At 37.9% G+C, this 26,002-nt stretch overlaps 1 protein-coding gene across 2 annotated transcripts; it reads right to left on the bottom strand.

Moving 5' to 3' along the window:
- Nucleotides 1–782: 782 nt before the first annotated feature.
- On the bottom strand, nucleotides 783–25,897 carry LOC132629640 (uncharacterized). 2 transcript variants are annotated; one of them, XM_060345100.1, is made up of 18 exons: nucleotides 25,677–25,897; nucleotides 24,927–25,127; nucleotides 24,602–24,668; nucleotides 23,411–23,594; nucleotides 19,183–19,235; nucleotides 13,125–13,213; nucleotides 11,616–11,852; nucleotides 11,247–11,311; nucleotides 3,756–3,816; nucleotides 3,566–3,683; nucleotides 3,403–3,484; nucleotides 3,243–3,315; nucleotides 3,105–3,166; nucleotides 2,014–2,109; nucleotides 1,763–1,917; nucleotides 1,584–1,680; nucleotides 1,231–1,308; nucleotides 783–1,142 (listed from the first exon to the last, which is right to left on the bottom strand). In XM_060345100.1, exons 1-18 carry the CDS (start codon nucleotides 25,681–25,683, stop codon nucleotides 1,035–1,037), a joined length of 1,833 nt encoding a protein of 610 aa, XP_060201083.1. In that variant the 5' UTR covers nucleotides 25,684–25,897; the 3' UTR covers nucleotides 783–1,034. The 2 variants fall into 2 exon arrangements, with proteins under 2 accessions (XP_060201083.1, XP_060201084.1); XM_060345101.1 differs by lacking the exon at nucleotides 24,927–25,127 and having other exon boundaries at nucleotides 25,677–25,895.
- Between the last annotated feature and the right edge of the window lie 105 nt (nucleotides 25,898–26,002).

Raw genomic sequence — 26,002 nt, 5'->3', positions numbered from 1 at the left:
TCATGAAGTACGGACGAGTTATACAGTCCGTATAACCAGTTCGTATACTGCTCTGTAATCCTTTAGTAAAATAGCCATAATTTTTTGTACAAATGCCCCCTTGACCCCCATAATATACCGTTGGAAAGATATTTCAAAAGACTACAACTTTTTCCCAAATTCCTAATTAATAAAGGAGTTATGGTCGTTAAAAGTAAGACCCTCTACAAACTCACTTGCAAACATGTCCCGTAGAGTGGCTTCCAACTTTGCTTTGCCCAAAGACATTTCTTATGACTTGATTAGTTTTCAAAACACTTCTTATAACCCTCATATTGGTTTCATTATATTATCATCTTACGAGTCAAACCTTCGCCCGAAGCTACAAGGTGTTGCACCTTCATCTTGTAGACAAGGGCATTTTTTAAGGTGGGAATGTTATATCCACAAAGATAAAGGGAATCAGTCCCTCAAGGGTGGATAGTATTCTCACAGGTTGGATCATCCAACAACTGAGATGTTAAGAGGAACTGATTTCTTGACATAACTAAGACAATTGATAATCTTCGGTGTTCTTTTCTTCTCTCTGTTTCTTCCTTGATTCTTACCCAGTTTTCTACTCTCACTCACAGGTGGAGATTGCTCGACTTACTTGCAATCGTACTGAACTATTGAAGTAGTAATAAGGATCCCATTTGATTACTTCATTCTCGGCGATTCTTGTTTGATTGTACAGGTTTTGACAAACCATAATGGATATCCCTATTCAACACAAAGTTCCAATCGGCATTGGACATCTGCACTTGAAGGAAAAGATGCACCAAAACTACTACTGTAAACAAAGTAATCACAATTGTCTCCTGGTAGCTATCATTCAAAATTTTCTCTGTACAGACAGATTATGTAACTTTATTACATACAGCTCTTGATTCGTTAAAAAACAACTACTTTTCTCCAAAATTTCAAAGATCCATCATGTCAGCAGCACTGAGGTCAAGTAGTCCAACTTTTGATGATCGTCTAGACGACAGATAAACTCAACGCACAAGAACAGCTCACACTCCAACAAACTTAGTTAAGGCGGAGGTATCAAGAGCGGTGAACTCTTTCACGGCATTAAGCACATCATGAGCAAGTTTTACAGCATCCTCATTGCTTGGTGCCTAAAATTATTAGATAGTATATATCAGATTATTGTAGTTGCAGAAAATTGCAAGAGCTTAAGAAATAATCAAAAGGAATAGTTCCAACCTCAATATTAAGGGGTAGAACGGGGTCATGTAGTGAAAGTCTTAGAAGGAACCACCCGCCATAACCAGAAACTCTAACCTGTCATCAAACAAAATTGATTGTTTGACTACTATTCCCAATATATATATGTGCAGATGTCTAAGGATTAGCAAATGATAGTAAAAGAATGGCAGACCAACAGCAGGATACATATGCACATGCAGCTACTACGACTAAACAAATGAAATATGCTGGCCATAAACAGTTGCCATTCACTATGCTCCAATTTGAAGGAACTTTTAATAAAAAATCAATGATATCAACGAGAATAACTTCATCTGCTTCTGCCTGGACAAAAGCTGTTAAAAGCTTACCCCTTCATAGTTAACGGGTGCTTTCAGAAGCCTAGCATCCGAGTCCACTGTATTCTCAAGTTGCTTTAACACTGCTTCACCATAATCACGGAAGGATCTGGAGGCACAAGCATGCTCCTCAATTTACAGAAATACAATAAGCTCAGCCAAATTAAATTGCAAGGGACACCTTAGCATACCTTCCTTTAAGATCTGAGTGATTCAGATCAATCTTTAGTCTAAGTTCAACAGCAACATCTGGTTCTTCGAGACCCTCCACCATGTCAGTCAAGACTTTGCTGCCGCCGCCTAGTCCTGATGTTCTAGCTGATGCAAGCTTATTCAGTAACTTCACCTGCAAGTGATGAAAACCAACAAACGAGTTCTAGAAAATGTACTGAAAACAAAAATCATAGATAGAGCCCAGAGACTGGTTTTGGCAGAAATGTACCATAAGATATGCACCATCATCAAGCCAATGATTCTCCTTGAGAGCTCCATGGCCACTAGTTTCAATAGCCAAATGTGCTTCTTCACCAACTGAGTTCTGTTAATATTCTACTATTAAGCACAATCTATCTCAGAGAAACTTAAAGGTTGGCAACAAAGGTTTGAAGCAATATTAGAAAAGCAAAGAAATTGGAAATGGCCACAGTTTTAGAAGTTCAAATCTACTATACTAGACTTACTCTAAGGTCATTGAGAAAAAGAAGATTAGTTATCGTAGGATTCCAGTTTGTCTCAATGCTCAAGCCTGAAAGTTTGTGATTGTATTCAAGAGAGTGCTCAATTTTAGAAATAAACCCACAAGTTTGTGTTGCTAGCTTCTCTCCTAGATTGATAATTTTCAGGTTGCTTCATCACCCCAGGTGAAATGAAGTTAAAAAATTTCAATAGAAGCAAGCAAAAGTTTAAATGACAGCAGTCTCTCCTAAAACTAGTCACGTGTTTGTGTAGTTGAAGAATTCATAAAAGGACTTAGCACAATGCATCAAATTCTTGGTGGAAACCAGTAAATCCATGAATTATAAACAGAACGTTACAGTTTGAGATAAGTTATTAAATTAGAACGGAGGTCAGGGATCAGAGCTCACCTTTCTCTTTACTAATAAGCAAAAGAGTTTGCAAAGAGCACAAGTGGTCTCATACAACTTTCTGGAGTCATAAATTGTTTAGAATATTAGGTAAGGAGTAAAGTTTCCTTTTCAAGAAAGAGGACGTCTTTTTCTTTTTAGGGATTGGTGGAGATTATTCAACACAATCCGAAATGTGAAGGACATTAGATTCGGAGAGATGGTACTTTTTTCACTGGAGAAAGGTGAGTAAGATAATGCTATGACATGACGACCAAATGCACATGAAACAGAATCCAAACTGTCCTATTCAAGACAGCATGTTGCTATCTGAGACTAGGCAACGGCAACCAAATAAGACAACAAAAAGATCCATCGTATGACGGACATGCTTATATTATGTTTACAAAGATGAAGGGACCATCGAGATGCTACAATCAGAACCCTGCATCAAATAACCAAATCGTACCAGACGAATAGCCTCATCAATTACATTCTTGTATCCTCTTTTGAACCTGTGATGCTTCCCTCCTGAAATAATATTATTAAAATTAGCAGCCATTCTCACCACAAGGATATCACAGGTGACTTTGACTTCTCATCTGACCTAATTTCTTCCCAATAAATGCTGTCAGCCCATCTGATGTTACACTGTCTGTGACAATAGTGGTCCCAGGATGCTGGTGAAACATTAACAAAAGTAGCAAACAGTTGAGATGCTTGTCACAACAGAGTTCTACAGACGCTTATCAAGAAGAGATACTCACTTCCTCCAAAATAATTGCAGACATTAAAGCAATCAAACGATTTCGGTTAAATTCACGACCGCTCGAATCCACAGCCGCAGACCTGACCAAAACACATATCAGAAAAGGTAACTGACCAACGCCTACCTCCATTGAAAGCAAAGACTTGTATACGGCACGTCACCTGTCAACGTCTGTATCAAAGATGATTCCCAGATCAGCCCTGTAATCAAGTACTGCCTTGGTGATAGCTTTCATGGCTGTCTTATCCTCTGGATTAGGTATATGATTGGGAAACAAACCTAGCATGAGAATCAAATAATTAGTAAGAGTCACTTAGAAATCTGTATGTGAAAATTGCAGGTTTATCTTACCATCTGGCTCCAAGAACTGACTGCCAGAAGTAATAGCACCCAGAGGCTCAAGCACCTTTCCCTGAAATTCCAGAAAAATAAAATATGATCAAAGCATCTAAAGAGAAACAGTGGAAAAAGATAACAGTGATATACACAGAGCTCCTACAATCAGGTGTTGAAGCAATCCTATTACTTTAATATATTGTAGATAAGGTAGAGAGAAAGAGAGATATCACTAGATGCATCCTTGATTGAACCTTACTGAAACAATAGTATTCAGTAGAAAGAGGCAGATTTCACGACAATAATTTGCTGTCACCTATCAAAAGACTGTCGAACTTGCCACCAAATTAGTAAGCCATTAGGCTTCCATGGAGTCAACTTTCTCTACAGATAACTGTGGGGACAAGAAAATTTTCCCAGTTTAAATTTTCATCAAGAGTTTTAGTCTTCGTCTTGGAGGCCCCAAGAAATTATTTTTTCTTAAAAATATCTCTTATGTACACCACAATGAAGTTTACTATACAAAGCCGTTTTGATATAAATGTGTACTAGACATCCCAAAAGTTTAATCATCCATGTATACAGCATGGAATTTCCCACTGACATTACAGATACAAGTACAAAAGATCTAAGTTGCTCGGACTCTTCACTTTCAGTGCTGCACCCGTGTCAACACGACATGGGGGTGGTGTGGGATCCCTACCGGATTTGGTCAACTAATTTTGGGTACTTAGACCAAAATCGACGGAGAAATTCAGGACAAATACAATGATTTTGGTATTCAAAACAAAAAACGAAGGTGAAATTGAAGAAAATGGAACACCTTGTATATAGAAATTTCTATGTCAGTCCTTTTCCTTTTATCTCCTTCTGGGATTCTCCTCTTGATCAATATTTTCTCCTCCAATACCTTGTAAGTTTTCCATATAATGTCTCATAACTTAATCATATAAATCTATTTTTAGATATTTGAATTACTTTTAGCCAAATCCCCGCACCCATATCCATACCCCCGAACCTTATGGATCCGACCTCTAGATCCACAGCTGTATCGGACACCCACACCCAAATCCAAGCAACCTAGCAAAAGATACCACTTTTCACTCTAATTGAATTCCCCACTCCTTCAAAGGTCCTACTGTTGCTTTCCCTTGATAGCTACCAGAAGATACACAAAGGAGTGCATATCTTTTTTTTTTCTTGGGGTCCATGTTGTACGTCGTCTAACTTCTCCTTTCCACTTGCAACTTTGGTTGGATGAGTTATTGTAGTGAGATTAACTTATCAAAGAAAGTTGTTGCCAGATCATTAAGTTGCTCTTTATTCCTAGAGATATCAAAACCATCTAATCTGACAATGATAATGGTGAGAGACCTAATCGGTGATGTGATTGGGCCATGGAGGTGGGTGTGGACCAATAAATTCTGGTAAGGTTTTTCTGGAAATTGATAAAAATAAAAAGGTGTGGCTAAGTATGTTAAGTTATGGTAACAATACACATACACATATATACAAATGGATACACACATCTTTTTCTTCTTCTTGGTTTTTCTTATAAGTTGTAGCTAGTGCTTTTCTTGGTTCAAAAGGTTTTCATGAATAATAAATTAGACTAGAAACGACATCGTTTGGCCTTTCAATTAATCAGCTCATTAACAGAATTAGGGATATCATTTAAAAGTTAGTTAAGTGATCGTGCGGCTCAGATTAGAAGAGAATGGAGGGTGAGATTGCTTGATGGAGCCAAGTATAAATACTCCCAAGTTACAGATGAGGAGCATGTGAAAATTTGGTAAATCTCTCACCCTTATCTCGTGTTCTTCTCTCCTAAAACCCATAATTCTTTTCTCTCTCTCTCTCTCTCTCTCTCTCTCTCTCTTCTAAATTCCCTTCTTCCCAACCAATTCTGTTGCTTTGTATCTTCTCTAAGTGAATGGAAACCATTATCAAGTTCAGATCGCGTTCTAATCTTTAATTTGCTCTCCATTTCAGGTATGTTATCTAATGGAGCTGGAATTGCTAAGTTGATCAATTGAGCTAAATTAGTAGTTGGTCTAGTTTATTTTAGTCGAATTATTAGTATCTGGTTGTATTGAGTACTGTGACTGAGTTTTATTGCAATTTTGAGATTATTAACTTGTAATTTGACTATTGAATGCATTGAGTATTGTGGAGGTGACTGATTAGTTGATAAATCTATCTCGAGTTTATTACATTTGGTATCAGAGCAACGTTCTTGACCATACCTGTGAGGATGACGGGGGCAGAAGGCACTAGATCTAAACAGAATGCGGAGTTGTTTAAGAAACTAGAAGGTCAGATTCAGTCTAATAAAATGGAGTCTGATTCAAAATTTGGAACTATTGATGCTAAGTTGAGCGAGATGGGGGCAACCCAAGCTGAGATGAAACAAATGCTAGAAGACACTCATGTAGCTCTTAGAAGATTAGTTGATAGGGGCAATGGGAAAGCTACTAGTGAACAAGTGGAAAGTAGCAAGGGAGATGGACTGTTGCCTAGACCAAGATCAGTTGAAGTTCTAGAACAAAACACTGGTGTGAATAGGGGAGATCATCAGCCCAAACTCCATTTTCCTATAGACAATGGGGGTGAACCTAGAGCTTGGTTAAGAAGGTGTGAAAGATACTTCACTGTGTTTAAGATCACTGATGTGGTCGAGAAACTAGAAATGGCAACTCTGCACTTGGAGGGTGATGCTGAAGCTTGGTATTTCTCTTCACTCTCACTAGGAGACAGGTGAGGTGGGAAGAGTTCTGTGAGGAGCTGACTAGGAGGTATGATGATGAAGGCAGTGAAAGGGTAGTGAATGACTTCAAGTCGCTAGTCCAAACTAGTACAGTTAATGCCTACTTGCAAAAGTTTGAAGATCTGAGAGCCTTGGTGTTGATGAAGAATCCAAGAGTTCCAGAAGATTTCTCGTTGGAATGTTTCATTGGGGGCCTTAAGGAAGAGATTGGTGAAACTGTGAATATGCATGAACTTTACAACTTGACTCAAGTTGTTTCTTATGCAAGGAAGCAAGAGAGAATCATCAATGCAAGGGAAAAGAAGAATAAATGGATGCATAAAGGGGTGGTGGTTCCTACTAACAAAATGAATGATAGAAGTACTTTTACTCCAAAGAGGCCTCCTCATGCTGTTTCTAAGCCAGAAATGAAACCTGATTATAGGAAGATTCCAGGAGCATGTTGGAGATGTGGTGAGAGGTACCACCCAGGGCATGTGTGTAAGGACAAACAATTGAATGTCATGACTGCTATAGAGGAAGAACCAAGTTCAGATGTACCAGGAGGGTTGAGCAAATCCCTCAAACACAAGAAGAAGTAGATATAGAGGAAGAGAGAGTTTGCCTGAATGCCATGTCAGGAACTCCTGAACCAAACACCTTTAAGTTGAGAGGTTGGATCAAGAAGAAATCAGTCTTGCTACCGGTAGATTCAGCTAGCACTCACTGTTTCTTGGATAGTCAAACTGCAAAAGAGCTTGGATTAATAGCTCAGGTTGCTACACCCTTGAGAATTACTGTAGCAAATGGGCAACAAATGTATAGTCACCATAGTGTGACTCTGGTCAAATGGAAGGCAAGTGGAGTAGAATTCTGTGACAGTTTTAGACTACTAAATTTGGGCAGTTGTGACATGGTGCTTGGGGGTGATTGGATGAGGGCGCACACACCTGTGACTTTTGACTATGAATTGTATGTCCTAAGGATCAAGCAGCGTGGGAAGATGGTTACATTGAAAGGGGATCTGGGTCAAGGAGAAATGCAACAGATCACAGCCAAGACAATGGGTAAAATACTTAAGAAGGGACAAGCACTTCTTGCTCACTTATTCACTACTATGGAGGGTGTAGTTGCTGGTAATGATAGGGACATGCCCCCAGGGGTGCAAGATGTAATTGATTACTTTAGTGGGGTGTTTGAGGAGCCTAAAACTCTACCCCCAGCTAGAGAGTATGATCATGCCATTCCCATAATACCAGGTGCCCAACCCTGTATCACTCAGACCCCATACATACAATCATTATCAGAAGACTTAGTTATAGAAGCAAGTAGCAGAAATGCTGCAGTTAGGCATCATCCAACCAAGCTTAGCAGAAATGCTGCAGTTAGGCATCATCCAACCAAGCCATTCACCTTACTCATCACCAGTCCTCTTGGTAAAGAAAAAGGATGGTAGTTGGAGATTCTGCATAGATTATAGAGAGCTCAACAAGATTACTGTCAAGGACAAATTCCCTATTCCTATAATAGATGTTTTGTTAGATGAGTTGGGAGGATCCAGATTTTTTTCTAAGTTGGACTTAAGGGCAGGTTATCACCAGATAAGAATGAAACCAGATGATATCCCAAAGACTGGTTTAGGACTCACCATGGACATTTTGAGTTCAAGGTAATGCCATTTGGACTCACCAATGCACCAGCTACATTTCAAGCACTCAAGCACTGATGAGCTCCTTGTTTGGTGCTTACTTGAGGAAGTTCATACTAGTGTTTTTTGATGACATATTAGCGTACAGCAAGTCCTTGGATGAGCATGTTGAGCACTTAAGAATCACTTTCAAAATATTAGAGGAGAATGCACTCTATGCTAAGAGGTCAAAATGCACCTTTGCTCAGTCCCAGGTAGAATATCTTGGTCATATTATCACATCAGAAGGAGTTACTACTGATCTAGGAAAGATAGAAGCTATGCAAAACTGGCCTAAACCCAAGAATCTTAAGGGGTTGAGGGGATTCCTTGTCTTAACAGGTTACTATAGAAGGTTCATCAAGAATTATGGTAATATTAGCAAACCTTTGACCTCATTATTGAAGAAAAACTCCTTTAATTGGGGAGTGGAAGCTGAAGCAGCATTTGATCAACTAAAAAGGGCTATGAGTACTGCCCCCATATTAGCTATGCCAAATTACACTAAAACTTTTGTTGTTGAGACTGATGCAAGTCACAGGGGAATTGGAGCTGTCCTTACTCAAGAGAACAAATCAATAGCTTTCTACAGCAAAGCTTTGGCAACAAAACACTTAAGGAAATCTGTCTATGAGAAGGAGTTCATGGCTGTGTTAGCAGCTGTGGATAAGTGGACACACTATATACAAGCAGGACATTTCATAATCAAGACTGATCATTTCAGTCTCAAGTACTTGATGGAGCAGAAAGTCACAACAGCCATCCAACAGAAGGGAATCACCAAGCTTCTTGGTCTAGACTATGAGATTCAGTATAGGAAAGGAACAGAGAATAGAGTAGCAGATGCTCTCTCTAGAGTACAGAAGATGGGGGAGAAATGAATGCTATCACTGGAGAGCAGCCAGACTGGATGCAAGAGATTGAAATGAGCTATGAGAATGATGACCATGCACAGGACTTGATCACCAGTCTTTCAGTGGATCCTGCTGCTCATGATGGATACAACTACTCAGCTGGAATACTAAGATTCAAAGGTAAGATTTATGTGGGGAAAATTACAGCACTCAGACAACAGGTACTACACACTATGCACTCATCAGCCTTGGGTGGACATTCAGGACAGCAAGGAACATTTAGAAGGTTGCAGCTATATTTTTTCTGGCCTGCCATGAAGAAGGATGTACAGGAATTAGTATCCACTTGTGATATCTGAAAGAGAAGCAAGGATGAGAATATAGCTCCACCAGGTCTACTACAACCCTTAGAGATTCCTCAACAGGCTTGGAGTGACATTAGCCTAGATTTCATTGAGGGATTGCCAGAATCTCATGGTCAGGATGTGATTTTGGTGGTGATTAACAGATTCACCAACCATGCACATCTTCTAACATTACAGCATCCTTTTACTGCTGCTCAAGTTGCTGATCTGTTCATTAAGGAGATTTATAGACTCCATGGATTTCCAAACACCATGGTGTCTAATAGAGACAAGGTTTTCACCAGTTCTTTCTGGCAACATCTCTTCAAAGCAGCTGGCACAACCTTATGTATGAGTTCTGCATATCATCCAGAAACTGATGGTCAAACTGAGAAACTTAATAGATGCCTTGGAGGTTACTTAAGAGCAATGACAATGAGCAGGCCCAATGGAAATCGGAAATCTTGGTTGCACCTGGCTGAATGGTGGTACAACACAAACTACCATACAGCTTTGCAAAGTACCCCTTTCTTTGCTCTCTATGGTTACAATCCTCCTCAACTACCACTAGGACCAATGATTGACACCCTGTCCAATCTGTACAAGATCTTATTCTACAAAGAATTCAATTTCAACAAATACTGAAGGATCACCTAGTACAAGCTCAAGCAAGGATGAAATGGTATGCTGATAAGAGGAGATCTGAGAGGCAGTTATTGGTTGTTGATTGGGTTTACTTAAAGCTACAACCCTACAGACAAACATCTATAGCCTTGAGAAAAAATCTCAAGTTATGTCCCAAGTACTATGGTCCATAATTGGTTGAACAAAAAGTTGGGAATGTGGCTGAAAAGCTGAAACTGCCTGATACTGCATTGATACACCCAGTATTTCATGTTTCACTTCTCAAGAAGAGGGTGAGTCCTAATGTTGTCCCTCAACTGGAATTACCCTTGGTGAGTTCTGATGAGCAGATGTTAGTCAAACCAGCAGCTATACTACAGAGGAGAATGGTGAAAGAGAATAATGGTGTCGCAGTCAAAGTCTTGATTCAGTGGGCAAACTTAGCACCAGAGGAAGCAACTTGGGAAGATTGGATCTTCATCAAGGCTCAATTTCCAGAGTTTATACAGCAGCAGCAACAGCATTCTTGAGGACAAGAATGTCTTGAAGGAGGGTGGAATGTAATGACCTCTGAGTCATTAATAACAAATCAGACTACAAACAACATCGTTTGGCCTTTTAACTAATCAGCTCATTAACGGAATTAGGGGCATCATTTAAGAGTTAGTTAAGTGATCGTGCGGCTCAGATTAGAAGAGACTGGAGGGTGCAGATTGCTTGATGGAGCCAAGTATAAATACTCCCAAAATACAGATGAGGAGCATGTGAAAATTTGGTAAATCTCTCACCCTTATCTCGTGTTCTTCTTCTCTCCTAAAACCCCTAATTCTTTTCTCTCTCTCTCTCTCTCTCTCTCTTCTAAATTCCCTTCTTCCCAACCAATTCTGTTGCTTCGTATCTTCTCTAAGTGAATGGAAACCATTATCAAGTTACAGATCGTGTTCTAATCTTCAATTTGCTCTCCATTTCAGGTATGTTATCTAATGGAGCTGGAATTGCTGAGTTGATCAATTGAGCTGAATTAGTAGTTGTTATAGTTTATTTTAGACGAGCTATTAGTATCTGGTTGTATTGAGTACTGTGACTGAGTTTTATTGCAATTTTGAGATTATTAAGTTGTAACTTGACTATTGAATGCATTGAGTATTGTGGAGGTGACTGATTAGTTGATAAATCTATCTCGAGTTTATTACATCATGCAATGTATGGAAGGCAAAAGCTGTTGAGACACAATACAAGGATAAAACTTACCACAAAGAATCCGCCTGCTCCATTACCTGCATCAACAACGATATGGAACCCTTCCAGTGGCTTTTCTGAGAATTGAACCACAAAAAGAAGGAAAGGAAAAAAAAGGTGAATGAGCAGTAGCAAGAGCCTGAACAAGATGGGTCAGAGAAACAATTAAGGTAGATATCTGAAGAAGTTCGGGATATTTTCATTAGATTGGAAGTACACAGAACTCTTCACAAAAAGAGATTCTTAATCACAGGTCAGGTCAACACCACAGGAAAAGTTCCCAGTTTGATTGGAGTACCATCACAAAAGTATCCTTATGATTTGCATCTATTTCCTCAAAACAATGATATTCTCATTAATCCAGAAACATGGTAAAAGTACCTATATTCCCTGCAGCTTTGCGGACTGCTGCTACAAGATTAGATGCATAAACAGACATGTAATCCACTCTTTTCACAGATAGAGAAACAGCTGTTTCCGCCCCCTTAGAATCATTATTTGCAATATTTTTGTATATATCAGCAGCTCGCTCCAAGATATCTTTGATGTTGGATTTTCCAAGTCCTCCTGCACTTGTAAAGAACTTGAACCCATTCCTGTTGTAGGGAAGATGGCTTGCTGTTGGCAAACAAAATTATCATATAGAAGAATTATCCAGCCAGCATTAAGCCAAATTCTATTAATATCAAACTGTATGAACTCCCACAGTGAACCAAGCTAGCATACAAGAGAAGCAGCAGCCCCTCTCCACTTGCAAGTACCAGATGGTAAAAACAAGGGAAAAAGCATAAGTACCCTCTCCCCACCAACACACACCCACCCCACAAAGGCCGAATTTCCAATTACACACATTATCTTACACTTTATCTTTGTGGGGGACCTATTACACCCCCTGAACTACTTTAAAATGGAATAAATACACCCCTAGGTGCTGAGGTGGCACAGAGAGTGTCTCATTCTCTTGGAAACATGTGAGGCGAAAATAAGTTAAAATCTGATCAATATCATTTTTTAATTGGACACTATACAGTTAATTAGTACACATAATTAATAAACATTGAAACTTAAGCTGATATATTTTTAATTATTTTCCTTTCTTTCTTTGTGAAATAGAGTCAAATCTTATAATTTTTGCCTTTTCATGGAAATACAGTTAATTTTCTCCAACGAAAATTTCACCAGCAGCAACCGGAAAAATCATCAAAAACACCATTAGAACCCATTTCCTAACAACCCTTCCATCACCTTCTTCACAATCCACCGTTGAAAACCATTACAAAAATCACTGAAACACCTGGTCCAGTCGATTACACAGAATTTGGGTTTCCTTGTTTCTCCGCTGCTGAACCCGTCGCCGCCACCAGAAGTCGATATCACTTTGACGCCGATGATGTAAAACCACCCCCAAAAGAAGAAGAGATAAGAAGAAAAAGAAAGAAAAAAAAGGAATAAATATGGAAAAAAGTAAAGGAAAACGTAAAGAAAAAAAGTAAAGGAAAACGTAAAAGAAGAAGAGGACCATTTGGAGTTTGTTCGTCGCTGGCAAGCAGCAGACGGAAGAAACTAAAGGCAGAAGAAAACAAAGAGAAAAAGAAAGAATAAGAAAAGAAAAGGAAAAGAGTAAGAAAAAAATTGAAATATACATTTGGTAGTTGCGTTTTATTCACTGCATTGACATAGAACTGATTATGACTTTTCAGGCAGGTATTTATTCGGTTTTTACAAAATTCGGGGGGTAATAGGGCAAAGATAAAGTGTGTAAGTAGAAATTCAACCTTAGTTCAAGGAGGTACTTATGCCTTTTCCCTAACAACAATTTACATCCCCAAGGATAGAAGTAATGTTGAATTACATCTCAAGCCGAACTAGAGAAAAAATTCATGTACTCACCCGTTATCATTATGGAACCATCCACTGGACAGGAAAATTCTTCATTTACTGTAAGAGTGCTATTGAACATGGCTGGTGTGGACGCCAATCTACCTTGGGGAATAGGGGGAAACAAAGAGAGGCGCAATCGTTAGGCATGTCATCACTTGAATGAACCAATGCTTAGGAAGATCAAATAACCAATTTAAACCAAAGAAAGATGATATGCACCTATATCTCTTCAATCTCATAGATTTTGAGAAAGAAGAGAGGTTTTTTTTTTTTTTTTGAAATTTTAAACAATGGTAACATTAAGCTTCTTTGTATTTCAGTATGTCTATACATCCCATGAGAAGGGGTATTTATACAATGAATACTATAATTAATTAAGGGCAGACAATCAATTACAATAAAAGGAAATATACTTTCCTATAATTATGCTAGGAGAAATAATGTCTCCTAAAATCATGCTAATTAGTTAACACAATCAACAGTGCCCCCCAAGTTGGAGCAAAGATGTCCCAGCTCAACTTGCAAATCAAAGAATGAAAAGTCTTTTTGCTGAGGCCTTTTGTAAGCACATCTTACTAGTTGCTTTTCTGACGTTGCATGAAGTGAACTCAAGGTACCACTAGTAACTTTCTCTTTGATGAAGTGCCCATCAATTTCAATATGTTTTGTTCAGTTATATAGAATCCTCAGCTATACCTACTGCATCTTTGTTGACGTAGTACAAGGAAAGTCTCCCTTTTTTCAACAACTTCCGTTCTTCCAATAGCTTTCGTCGCCAAAGAAGCTCACAAACACCCCGTCATATCTCTATATTCTGCTTCCGCACTAGATCTGGCAAGTAACTAGGTTCCCTCCTGCGAGTATAGAGTATCTAGATGTAGATTTTTTATCACCTAAAGATCCGACACAATCCGGGTCAATAAAAATTTATATCATGTCGGGACCATGTTTAGAGAAAAACAAACTTTTCGCTGTAGCAGACTTTAGATTCCGCAAAATGTTAAAGACAGCTTGCATATGAGGATCACGAGGATCATGCATGAACTGACTCACCAAGCTGACCAAATAGGCTATGTCTAGTCTAGTGTAAGAGAGATAAATGAATCTTCCAACCAACCTTTGATATCTCTCTTTATCAACCGACTCTCCAAACCCTGGCTTGTAACTTGTAATTTCTTTCCTTAGGTGATTCTGCTAGCTTGCAACCTGTCACACCAGTTTTTCCAAGAGATCTAGAATATACTTCCTTTGAGAAATAAAGACTCCTCTTTTTGAAATATCAACCTCAATCCCCAAAAGATACTGGAAGTTACCTAGATCTTCTGTCTCAAATTCTTGTGCTAATAGCTTTTTCAATTTGGTCATTTCTTTTCATTACTATGTCATTAACATAAACTATAAAGATCAAAGATCAAAGATCAAAGTCCATCAGGACCTTTTGGAGTGAACTGAAAAGCAAAACAAAGATCAAAGTCCTGGACGGTAACAAAACTAGCTTCTGGGAGGACAACTGGCATGAAATAGCGATTCTTAAAGTACACTTCCCTGAAATATTCAATCTTGTGCTTCACCAACAGAAGACTATAGCAGAAATGTGGACAACTCAAGGTTGGGATATAACTTTCAGAAGATTACTTGATGATTGGGAGATGGACAGAGTAACTGAATTTTACAGCATACTTGCACAATTCAGTGGTGTACAGGCAGGTGAAGATGTATTGAGATGGCAAGGTAACAACAGTGGTGATTTCAAGGTCTATGCAGCATATAGGTTGATGAATCGGTCTAATCAGCAGATTGATAATTGGCCTTGGAAACATATTTGGAGAACTAACATCCCACACAAAGTGGCTTGTTTTGTGTGGCTCTTGGCAAAGGAAGCTGTCCTCACCAAGGAAAATTTAATGAAAAGACAGATAACATTGTGTCCCAAATGTTTTTTGTGTGGAGATAAAGCAGAGACAGTTAACCATCTATTCCTACATTGCAAAGTGACTGAACAGCTGTGGAGAATTTTCTTTAACCTTAAAGGCATATCCTGGATCATGCCTGGAAAGATTACAGAAGCTTTACAGAGTTGGGAGGAAGCAGGGTCTATGGCAAAGAACAGAAGTAGATGGAGAATTGTCCCTGCTTGCATCTGGTGGACAATCTGGAAGGAGAGGAATTCAAGATGTTTTAAAAATATAGAGAATAGTATGCAGAAGATCAAACTGAATTGTCTTTTGCTATTATGTTTTTGGTGTAAACAGACATTTTCAAATGATACTGCTACCATAATTGATGTGCTAGATTCAATATGAGGTAGATCAGTTTAGCTTCTGAAGTACAATTGTAAATATGGTTTCAATGCAGCCCATGTACTGTGTTGCCCACTTATACATATATATATATATATATATATACACACACAATAGTTACCAGTTTCAAAAAAAAAACATAAACTATAAAGAAGAGCGAGTTCACCATTTTGATGTCTTATGAAGAGGGTCTGATCGAAATTACTTTGTTGGTAACCGAAAAAAGATCATCGCGTTGTGCATAATCTGTCCGACCACGCTCTAGGGGATTGCTTCATTCCGTACAAGGCTTTCTTCAGTCTGCACATCTTTTCCTGACTTTGCTAGGTATCAAATCCAAGAGGGATCTCCCTATACACCTCTTCTTCGAAGTCTCCATGAAGAAATGCATTCTTCATATTCAAATGTTGTAAGACCTAATTGAAATTATCTGAAAATTGAGGGTTTCAAGTGGCATTCTGCCTATACGATAGGCAACAATTAAAATGGTATCCCAGTAGGTTTGTGGTAAATTCATGGTAAACATAAGAGATCTTGCCACTTTTAACATATGTTAATTTTTTTCTTGCAGCAATCCCATTTTGTGCACTAGTGTAAGGAAAACTAGTTGAACTCCAGATAAACACTAAATCTTTTATCCATGTATTTTTGTGTTGTTGTCCCGTTCACAAGATTTTTATTTTAGCCTCTAATTGAGTACAAATCATCTTATGAAGCGACTGAAAGCAAGAGAATACCTCACTTTTGGCCTTTAACAAATATACCCAAGTCATTTTAGTGCAACAATCAATAAAGATAACAAGCCAGTCCATCTTCAGACAAAGAAACAGTTTTAATAGGACGCCATCCATCAAAAAGAATAATCGTAAAAGGAGTAATACTTTTATTATAACTCAAAGGGTAAGAGTTTCTAGTATACTTGGCATATAAACAAGTATCACAAATGACAAAACGAATAGTCAAACGAGTTCTAGAAAACAAACTAAGATATAACTGCTGACTGCTGTAAAACAAAAAGGATGGGTGCCTGAATCGCCTATGCCATTGTATTATTTCTTGATTGACATCCTTATTTCCTCCACAAACATTCTTGACCAGTCCTGAGTCCCATCAAACATGTACAAGCCATCATGCACTACCACTCCCAGTCCTCTTCCTTTTATAAAGATCCCCGAAAACACACTTATTGCGGAAGAACTCGATACTACAAGTTAGTTATTTGATGATGGAGGTGATAGATAATAGGTTAACAGAAACTCAGGTACGTTAAGCCCCCGTTTGGCCATAAGAATTATACACTTTATTCCGGAAATTTTTTTCACTTTTTTCCGGAATCAGCGTTTGGCCATGAGAATTCCGAATACAACTTGAAGTTGTATTCCGGAATACCAAAAACTCAAAAAACTTGTTTTTCAAAAAATTTCACTTTTTTCACTTTTTTACAACTACATTTCACCAAAAACTATGGCCAAACGCAACTCCAACTCCAAAATTCCAAAAAAAAGTGAATTTTTTTTTTGGTATCTATGGACAAACGGGGCCTAAGAATGGATGATAATGTAATATCAGGTGTACAGACAACAGAACCTGTTCCGCAGTCAAGGCTCAGAGAGCCATTGCTTATTCTGACATAGTCTTCTTTGAGACTAGGAGAGTAGTTTTGTAAGCCTTTAGATGAGCCTGTCATGTGTCTTCACACCAGAATCAACAATCCAAGAATTAAGGTGAGCATAAAGGTAGTACCTGACTGCACATGATTAGATGTGGCAACAAAGGGTGTGTCAAGCTTGATCAGGAGTCAGCAAAGATGTTGAATTCTATCCGAAGACAATGTTACTCCTAAAGCATTTACCTGAATATCTCCAAGAAATTTCTAGATTTAACATAACCAAGCAAATTGTTTGGTCAAGGTCGAGGTTCCTCTAGATTAAATCTATAAAATGCTCCCAGGCACCTTTCCCAAGAAATTTCTCTCTCCTACTTTTTAGGAGGGGGAACCATCCTTTCTCTGGTGACATCCCACCAGATTTCTCCTCTCTCTTCAGCCTCTCAAGCTATTGCCTTCTGCGGTTGCTTTTCCTTTCTTTCTCTTCAGATCCCTAACATCGACCTCCTCTGTTCAAAATGGGGGAGAATAGGATTTATTTCAACGCAGGTTTTAAATCTTTTGACATTACGAAATGGTCTTCTGGCAACTCTGTATGGTATGAGTGGGTAGAGGGAAGCAGAAAGATGATGAGAAGGACATCCATGAGCAGTAAAATCATGGAGTGGATTTGTTTCACTCTGAAAGACAAGCACCTCTCCATTAATATAACCAAGCAATTTATAGACTTAATCTAGAGCAAACAAGACCTTGACCAAGCAAGATACATGTCAGCCCCATATATTTTCACAACACTAATTTGTGAAAGAGAAAGATCATTCACTGCCTTTGTATCCCCCAATCGGACTCCAAATCAGAAAATAGAATTTTCTTCTAGAAGAATAAAAGCTGAAAAAATTGCAGAAGTTAGATCTGCCTCGCCAGAACCCTAGCTCCGATGGTTGGAAAAAGTTGAAACTAACTGGGTGCCAGAAGGAAAAATTTTATTCAAAAAAGTCATCGAAAAAGGTCGCACTCGCTGGCGCGTGAAGCTGATGCATCACCCAAGCTGCGACTGTTGGTGGCGCATGCGGCAGTCTTTGGCAGATTTGTTTTCTGGGTCTGGTTACCGGAGGAATGGGAACCTGTGGTGGTATTAGTTTTCCCACAACACTAATAGAGGGCTCGGAAAGCTACTGTAACAGTAAGGGAGGGAGAAACTCGACCTTTTTTTTGAGAAAAAGGAACCCCTAGTGCTGCGAGGGAGAAAAACTCACCTCAAAAGGGGCAATAGCTTTGATAACATGTAGATTTCAAAAGAAGAGAAAGCTTCTCAGTAATTCAGTATGTCTTTACATCCATGAGAAGGGGGTATTCATACAATGAATCCTATAACTAATTAAGGAAAGACAATCAATTACAATAAAAGGAACTATTCAATTTCTATAATTACGCCAGGAAAAATAATGTCTCCTAAAGTCGTGCTAATTAATCAACACAATCAACAAATCTTAAAACAGCACTTTCTAGACATATCTTAATTGTACACGAATAGTAAGCTAACACAAATTCCTTGTTTCCCAAACCCAATAAGAAATGATGAGGTGGGAATGAAGCAAGTTGTCTCCGTAGAGATTTGAATCAAGCTATTTCTAATTGGGTGGCATAATTCAGCATTGTGTTGTATATTAAGGACCAAATGTCCCGTTACAGCTGTTTTAACCCGAGATATTTCAACCAATCATATCTATAACATTTTCTAGAAAAACAAGAAAACAAAAAATGGGTTATTAGCTTTAGAAACGATTAACTAGTACTTGCGCAGAAATTTTCCAAATCAGCACCTGAAGTTAGAGCATAGAACAAGCTCTATAGGTTATAGATTACAGCACACACAACTACACCAGTTATGAAGATTCATTATGAATTTTTTTTTTTTTTTTTACTTTGGGTGTGGGGAGGGGGAGAATATTCGAACTTCTTGGATCTCTTTGAAATTATACTTCATATTAAGGACTCCCCTATAGGCCCTACAGCAACCAACAGAACATAGAATCAGATACACCTCAATATGATTTAGATTCCCATCCCTATAGGTTCTGGGTTATATGAGCAAAGAATCTCTAGTCTGCAGTTTGCACATATTAGTTACAAATAGGATCTAAAGAAAAGCATCACCCACCCATACTGGATGACTTCAACTCCAGCTCTAGTAAGTCCTCGAGAAACTGCATCCTGAAAGATAGCCAGGCCTTAATCAAATAGCAGAACAAGTGTACAACTGCAATGTACCACGTGAATGATAGAATAATGCACCAAAGTACGAGAGAATGGATGCCACTGAACTAAGAAGTCCTCAAAAGCAACAGTCCACAACAGGAAATATTTTCATTTTGGTTTTTTCATAATCTCTGGGTGGATTCTTCTGTTTTGATTTAACATATAGTGTACAACTGCCTAACTTTGTTTTCAAAAACTCCAGGTAAATTCTGCTGTTTCAACTTAACACAGTGTAAAGCTGCACCAATAAGTCCTTAACAACTGTAACAGTCCACATCAAGAAATTGTTTTCTTCGCCAGTTTCAAATTAAAGACGTGAAGGATGCCTTACCTATGTTTTATCCTGAATGAAGATGGATTTACAGCGAATGATTGAAATATACAAACAATCATGGATTCATCATTATATCAGATAGGGGTAATAGCATATTTGGTCCCCAAATTATTAGTAAATTCTGATTTTAGTCCTCATAATATCTGACAAAGCACATACCTTCAATTACTTGAAATGTGTGTTTTTGGTCATTCTATGTATCAAGTATGTTACATTTGGACTATTTTTAGAACTATATTACGTCAAATATGGAGTAACAATACAAGGTTAACGTAAAACATGGGTAATTAAATGGTGGAATGGTTAATAGTTATGGTAAATATATGAATATCCAGGAGCAAAGGGATCAAAAGTGCACATTTTATTAATTGAAGGTTAAATATGCTTAGTCAAAAATCACTTGGACTAAAATCAAATTTTAGCAATCATTAAGGGATCTAAATGCTATTAAACATTGTTTTAAACAATGCAAGACCTCAAAGGCATCTCGTATTTTTCTTGGCCTGTTAAGAATTAAAGAAGCTGCTAATAGGAAATGAAACTTTGGATGCATCTCATTCCTATAGTCACTATGAACCAGAGAGGCAGAGACAAGGACAGACCATGATTAAGCGTCAACCCCTGTAGTTAAGCCAAAGTGCACAAACTTATAGAAAATACCCCCATGTAGAAGTAACTAGGAGTTTCTCCAAGAAGCAAGAGATCCAACTCCCAAGTTGTTTGCCCTTTGTTAAGATCCTTTTGTCTTCAGATTCTTTGATCTGTTTGTTTTTTTTTCTTTTTTTTCTTTTTTTTGTTCTTTTTTTCTTCTGTTTCCCCTTTGCTTATTCAATATCCCATTTTTCCTTTTACACAGGAACTGATAATAGGAAACAAACTGAACTATAGGCTTTCAAATACCTTTGCATATATTTGATCCCCGCAATCACTAAAAGGAGTGACACGAAGAGCAATTGATGAAGTTATTACATGATGTAACAAAGCAAAGTGAACAAACTAAAAAGACGATGATCCAAATTGTCTTCATGTTGAAGCAAAACAACGAATACATATAGTAGCAATTGGAGGCAACCACTATCAGGTTTCTCCTTTATTGTGTTTCTATTTTTTCATTTTTTGAGCTGAGAATCTGAGGAAAAGAAAGGTTACTTATTCCAGTAGGTGCTTTATGTGCAAGGGCTTGAGTGAAGATGTCAACCATCTCCTCTTACATTGTCTGGTAGCTTCGAGGTTATGGTGAGAAATCCTAAGATGGTTTGTAATACCTCAAGGCACTGTGAAAGTGGTAATGTTCAGCTGGAATTGTGGCAGAAGGAGAAGATGCACGACGCAGAATATTGCTCCTCTAGTACTTATGTCGGTGGTTTGGAGAGAAAAAGAAATAGGAGAGATTTTGAGGGTGTAGAATTGATATTTGGATAATTGAGGAGTAGCCTCTTATCCATTATTTCTATTTGGTGCACCCATGATGTTCCTTTATGTTAGAAGATTGGGTTCGTGGAAAACCATATTTTTGGTAGGTTTTCTACTTTTTGGTATATTTCGTATCCAGGCACTTTTTGGCCCAAACATTAATAAAACTTGTTACTTTATCAGAAAAAGTTATGCCAGTAAAATGCTAGAAAGAGAGTGTATCCAAAAAGTATATGAGCATTTGCAGGGAGTGTAATTAACAGAGAAAGTTAAGTATGGCCACCTGGCTCTAATACATTTTCCACTGCCATGTCGCAACAAAAACTACGCAAGAATATACAATTGTTTTTTAGCTTAATTATTATCATTCTTGAAGAATTCTAGCATTTCTTTCTTTCCAAAATTCAAATAATCTAAGCATACGAAGGTAGGTATGCTGTTCCAAGAAGTAAGAAAAGGTTTAGCAATGGCTTTCATTTGCCATGCATAAAATTCTAAAATAGATCTTGGCATGCACAATTACTACCCAAAATGTTGAAACCAGATTCCAAAGTTGACATGACTCTTTACGGTGAAGGAAGAGAAGGTTTACAGGACAGAAGCTCAAGTACAGTACTCTCTCCACCCAGCTTTATGTGACACCATCCAGAGTACGAGGTCAAACTCCTTAATTTTCGGTGTGAATTCAGACATAGAATCTTCAAGTTTTTTGAAACCAGTGTTATCAAAAGCGAAAAGCGCAACAAAGCTCTAAGGTCAGCTGGGTCTTTAAGCGCAAAGCGCAAATAAAGCGTGGGCTTTAATGAAAAAAAGCGCAATGGTGCAAAAATACAAATATATATATATATGTTTAGTCCAAGATTGAAAATAATAAGCATGAATAACAAATATATGAACAAAGAAATTGTAAAAATATTACGATAAAGTGAAATATCAATCCTCTAGTGTCACCTCTCCAAGAGAGACTCACTGGCAAAGAAAAGTATGTCTTAGAGCCTTTGATGATGACACTGAAGCGCACATAAAGCGAGGCGAAGCGCTCAACATGTTTTGAGCCTCGCTTCAGGGCTTAAGCGCACTTAAAGCGCGCCTTTGATAACACTATAACGCAGCCAACGAAAAATTCCTTCGAATCACCAAATAGTAATTGTGTCACATAAAGTGGGGCAAAGGAGTTTCATTTTTGGGCTTTTATTTATTATTATTATTATTATTATTATTATTATTATTATTATTCTCAATCATATGTTTTAAAAGTGTAGAAGATCATTGTTTTCCTTTTTAGTTATCAATTGTACCAACAAGACAAGGGGACACAGAAGACTCAGAAGGAGGGGCCCATCCTCTCCTTGAGATAGCCCCCCAACTCCACATTTGTTCCCATTTAAGTGTTCAAATCTCACAGACTATAGCAAGAAGACACAGTGGAGAAGGCACGAGAGAGCAAGAAGAGTGAGGAAGTGAAAGATTTAAGTGTCTAGCCCTTTATCCCCCACTCCGACTGTATCTCCCATTCATAGTTGTCAGCCAGATCAACTTGGCAAATCTACTTAGAAGGAGGACATAGAAGCGAGGGTATGGGAAGGCAGAAAAAGTTATGAAGTAAAAGGGGATAAGCTTACCCCCTTATCCCCTCAATAAGAAGAATCCCAAAGGAGGACATAGAAGTGAGGGTATGGGAAGGCAGAAAAAGTTATGAAGTAAAAAGGGATAAGCTTACCCCCTTATCCCCTCAATAAGAAGAATCCCACCCCATTCAAAGTGATTGCTTATCCTCATATATGCGGAGACCTTACATAATAATGGCAGCAGGATTCCAATAAGAAGTCAAATAGATCACCATCCAGAGCTAGCATGCTTTCCCGGAATCCTAAAATATGAGATAATGAATTCTTTCCCCAATTTTGATGAAGGAGAATTGTTCTATCTATTAAAAAAGTAAATACTGCTGCGAGGTTCTAGCAGTTGTGCTAAGAAATGTTAGCTGCATCCCGAAAAGATGCAAAGAACATGCCTTATTTTAATGAATAATATTGGCGAAAAAAGGACCCACAAGGCTATTATCTATGGCAACTTAGACAACCAAAAAGCAAGAAGGAATGTTCTCCCTTCATAATAGTTGAAATTACATGATTTTGATAAGTAATGAGATACTAGTGTTAGATCAGAAAAACCAGCATAAAGAAAATGTTGGTTGGTATGTACAGCCCAACTACAAACTGTGCATTGTACTAATAAAATCTATCATGGCTGTATACGCCATTGAGATTGATTCTAGCCATGTTACACCAGAAAAGGAGCAAACATAGACATTTCTTCTTAAGGCTGAAATTACATGATTATGAAAGGGCTACAGCTTAACTTTCTTATATAAGGTTAATACCTGTAACTTCTGTGCAGAAATTCGTGAGTCGTGACCGATGGAGACTCTTAAACATTTCGAAGAATCATATCTCTTTTTCTCCAGCAACCAACCAGCAAAACCTGCTGCTATTGCTTCGGTAACTGGCTCTGTGAGAGTAAGAGGTTCTCCCTCAACTCCATCAACAGCTACTCCACGTATATCACTGGGTAAATAAAGAGGAATAAATCATGTTGGAACTTATTATGAATAACTGTTTGTTAGCTACATCATAAATGGATGGGTATCCATGGTCCTGCATAGCAGGTCATCTTAGATGGATTCCGTATTAAAGATGATACTGTTGATAACCATATCAAAGATGATACTTGATGAACGTGTCTTTTAAGTTCTCAAACAAACTTCGCCGTGTAATGCTTCTGTTACAATTACCAAATATAGTTGAACTCTATATAGCATGCAAACCTTGATGACCTACAGACAAATGATAAAAACAAAGAAAAGGTGGATTTTTATAGAAAAGCTAAGGTTCACCCACAGGGAGCTAAAGATCAATAGGAATTCACACTTATCTTAATTCGTGTCTAGACCACCATTCTTCCAATTAAGTCTTTCAAGTTTTTGTTCTGATAAGGATACCAGTTTTACAAATAAAAATGCTGAGAAACTTCAGTTACCAAAATCTTTTACCTGCACTGAGAATATGCAAATGATTCGCTAAGCATGGTCAGATTCTCTACTAAGCATAACAGATGTATCAAGACTGACAACACCAGGCTATCAAACAAATTAAAAAAAAAAAAAAAACAAGAAAGCAATATCAGTTGTACTTTGAATTGTCCTCTCTTTTTCATGTAAACTAACCAGTTTATTTGCTTTTTTAGAATAAGAGATTCACTGCTTCCAACTCATATAGTATCTATTTCGCTAATCGAAACACCAAGCTATGGAGAGGCAAAAAAAGAAAAGTACAATTGGCTATTGTTGCATCATCCTCTCTTTTTCCTCCACACTTGGCAACTCAATTGCTGTACAGAATGAAAAATACAAGCTAGCAAATCATCCATTATCTTTTTCACCATCCATTGCAAAACAATTGAATATTACATCCATACAAGTAACCAATTTTGAAACTTATCAAAGAAGACAGAAGCATGACAAACTATCCACCTTAAAAAAGATGACAAGTATGAATTAGCAAGAACCAAGTACCTTCCATTCTGAAGCTTAAGAAAGTCTTTTTTCTCAACAGATGGAATTGTAGTGAACGATGAGGCAGCTGCACAAAGATCCAAGATTTTAGCATTATTTATGATATATGAGATGGTTGCTTATATGCAGTCAGAGAGATACTTAATCGAAAATATATATATAGGAAAGGTAGACATTTGTTGTGGAAAAATCAAACGACTACCAATTTAAGAACAAAAATAAGCACTGACAGGAAGTGTCACTGAACAATAGGTATGCTAAATATTTTTTGGAAAGTTCTGGTTTAATCTGAGATCAACCTGAATAGTAAGAGTCTAGAACAGACCATTGCAATAAACAATTCCTCGTTTAAAGTTTGATAAGGCGCCTAGTTGCATGGTGGAGTTGCTATTCCATGCCAACTTCCCTCCTACAGGGAGAAGCAAATTGCGCCTATTAAGTTTACAATAGTGCAGTCGGTATTTTGTCCTATCCTGCTGGCAGCACTTTGCTACCAGGTAATGTTGGATAATCTTCCCTGATATTGCTGCATGATTGAAGATTTCAAGTATTATCAAAGTAGCCATCTATAAGGTCTCAATGAATAAATCACAGTTTTTCAATTTCATCCTTACACCATCATGTCTTGATACACTTTATCTTACTCCAATTTTCCAAATATTCCATTATTACCTAGAGATACTCATATGCATAACTATAGCTATAACCTAGTTCATCCAATTTCTACCCGGAAATACTATTTAGTCAGCCAAGCAGCAAGCAGAAAATAGTTCACTAAGCAAAACCAATGAAGAAAATAGTAATTTTTTTTAATCTAGTATTTAACGAAAACAAAACCCAAACCCAGAAGCAGGGACATATATAGGGGTGATTTCTGGGTTCCACGTTGGCCTCCCTAGATTATGCATACTAGTGGTAATAAATCTATGTCGCATCTTCAACTATACAATTACTAAATTAGAGTAACTCTGTGTATGGTATTTATGAATATGGACACAAAATTCAGAGCAGACTTGATCTATTCTAATAGAAAAGAGCAGGAATTTGAAAGCAATAGAAGAATGAGTAATATTACCTGCCATTTTTGGGGGACACACAGATGTAGGATTTCGATTTTAAATTTACGATATATTGAGGGATGAGGGTGTTGGGCGGAGAAACAAAGAGTATACTACTATATTTTTTTAATATAAAGAATTGAGGCAAATGATATCAAAGGTGGCAATGAGTTGGTGGCGTCTAGGGACAACAGTTGCACATGATATCAAAGTTGGTGGCGCGCCGTCGAGCGCATACTCCCTTCTCTTGCATTTACTAGTGCGGGTCTCATTAATTTTCATTAAGATTAAGACCTCTAAATCTAAAGGCACGTCTGAATGATTAAGATGTTATTTCTAAATC

Source organism: Lycium barbarum, chromosome 1 (assembly GCF_019175385.1).
Source record: "Lycium barbarum isolate Lr01 chromosome 1, ASM1917538v2, whole genome shotgun sequence".
In the NCBI taxonomy this organism is placed as follows: Eukaryota; Viridiplantae; Streptophyta; class Magnoliopsida; order Solanales; family Solanaceae; genus Lycium; species Lycium barbarum.
Note: the sequence above shows the minus strand (reverse complement) of the source record. Positions and strands in the feature narration are given on the sequence as shown.

Excerpts from the sequence above, each read along its gene's own strand:
- LOC132629640 (XM_060345100.1), bottom strand. Across the intron at positions 13,214-19,182 it reads GTTGAAGTCATCCAGTATGG|ATTGGCGTCCACACCAGCCA; the intron begins GTGGGTGATGCT and ends TCCCCAAGGTAG. Across the intron at positions 3,684-3,755 it reads TCAGTTCTTGGAGCCAGATG|GTTTGTTTCCCAATCATATA; the intron begins GTAAGATAAACC and ends TTCTCATGCTAG.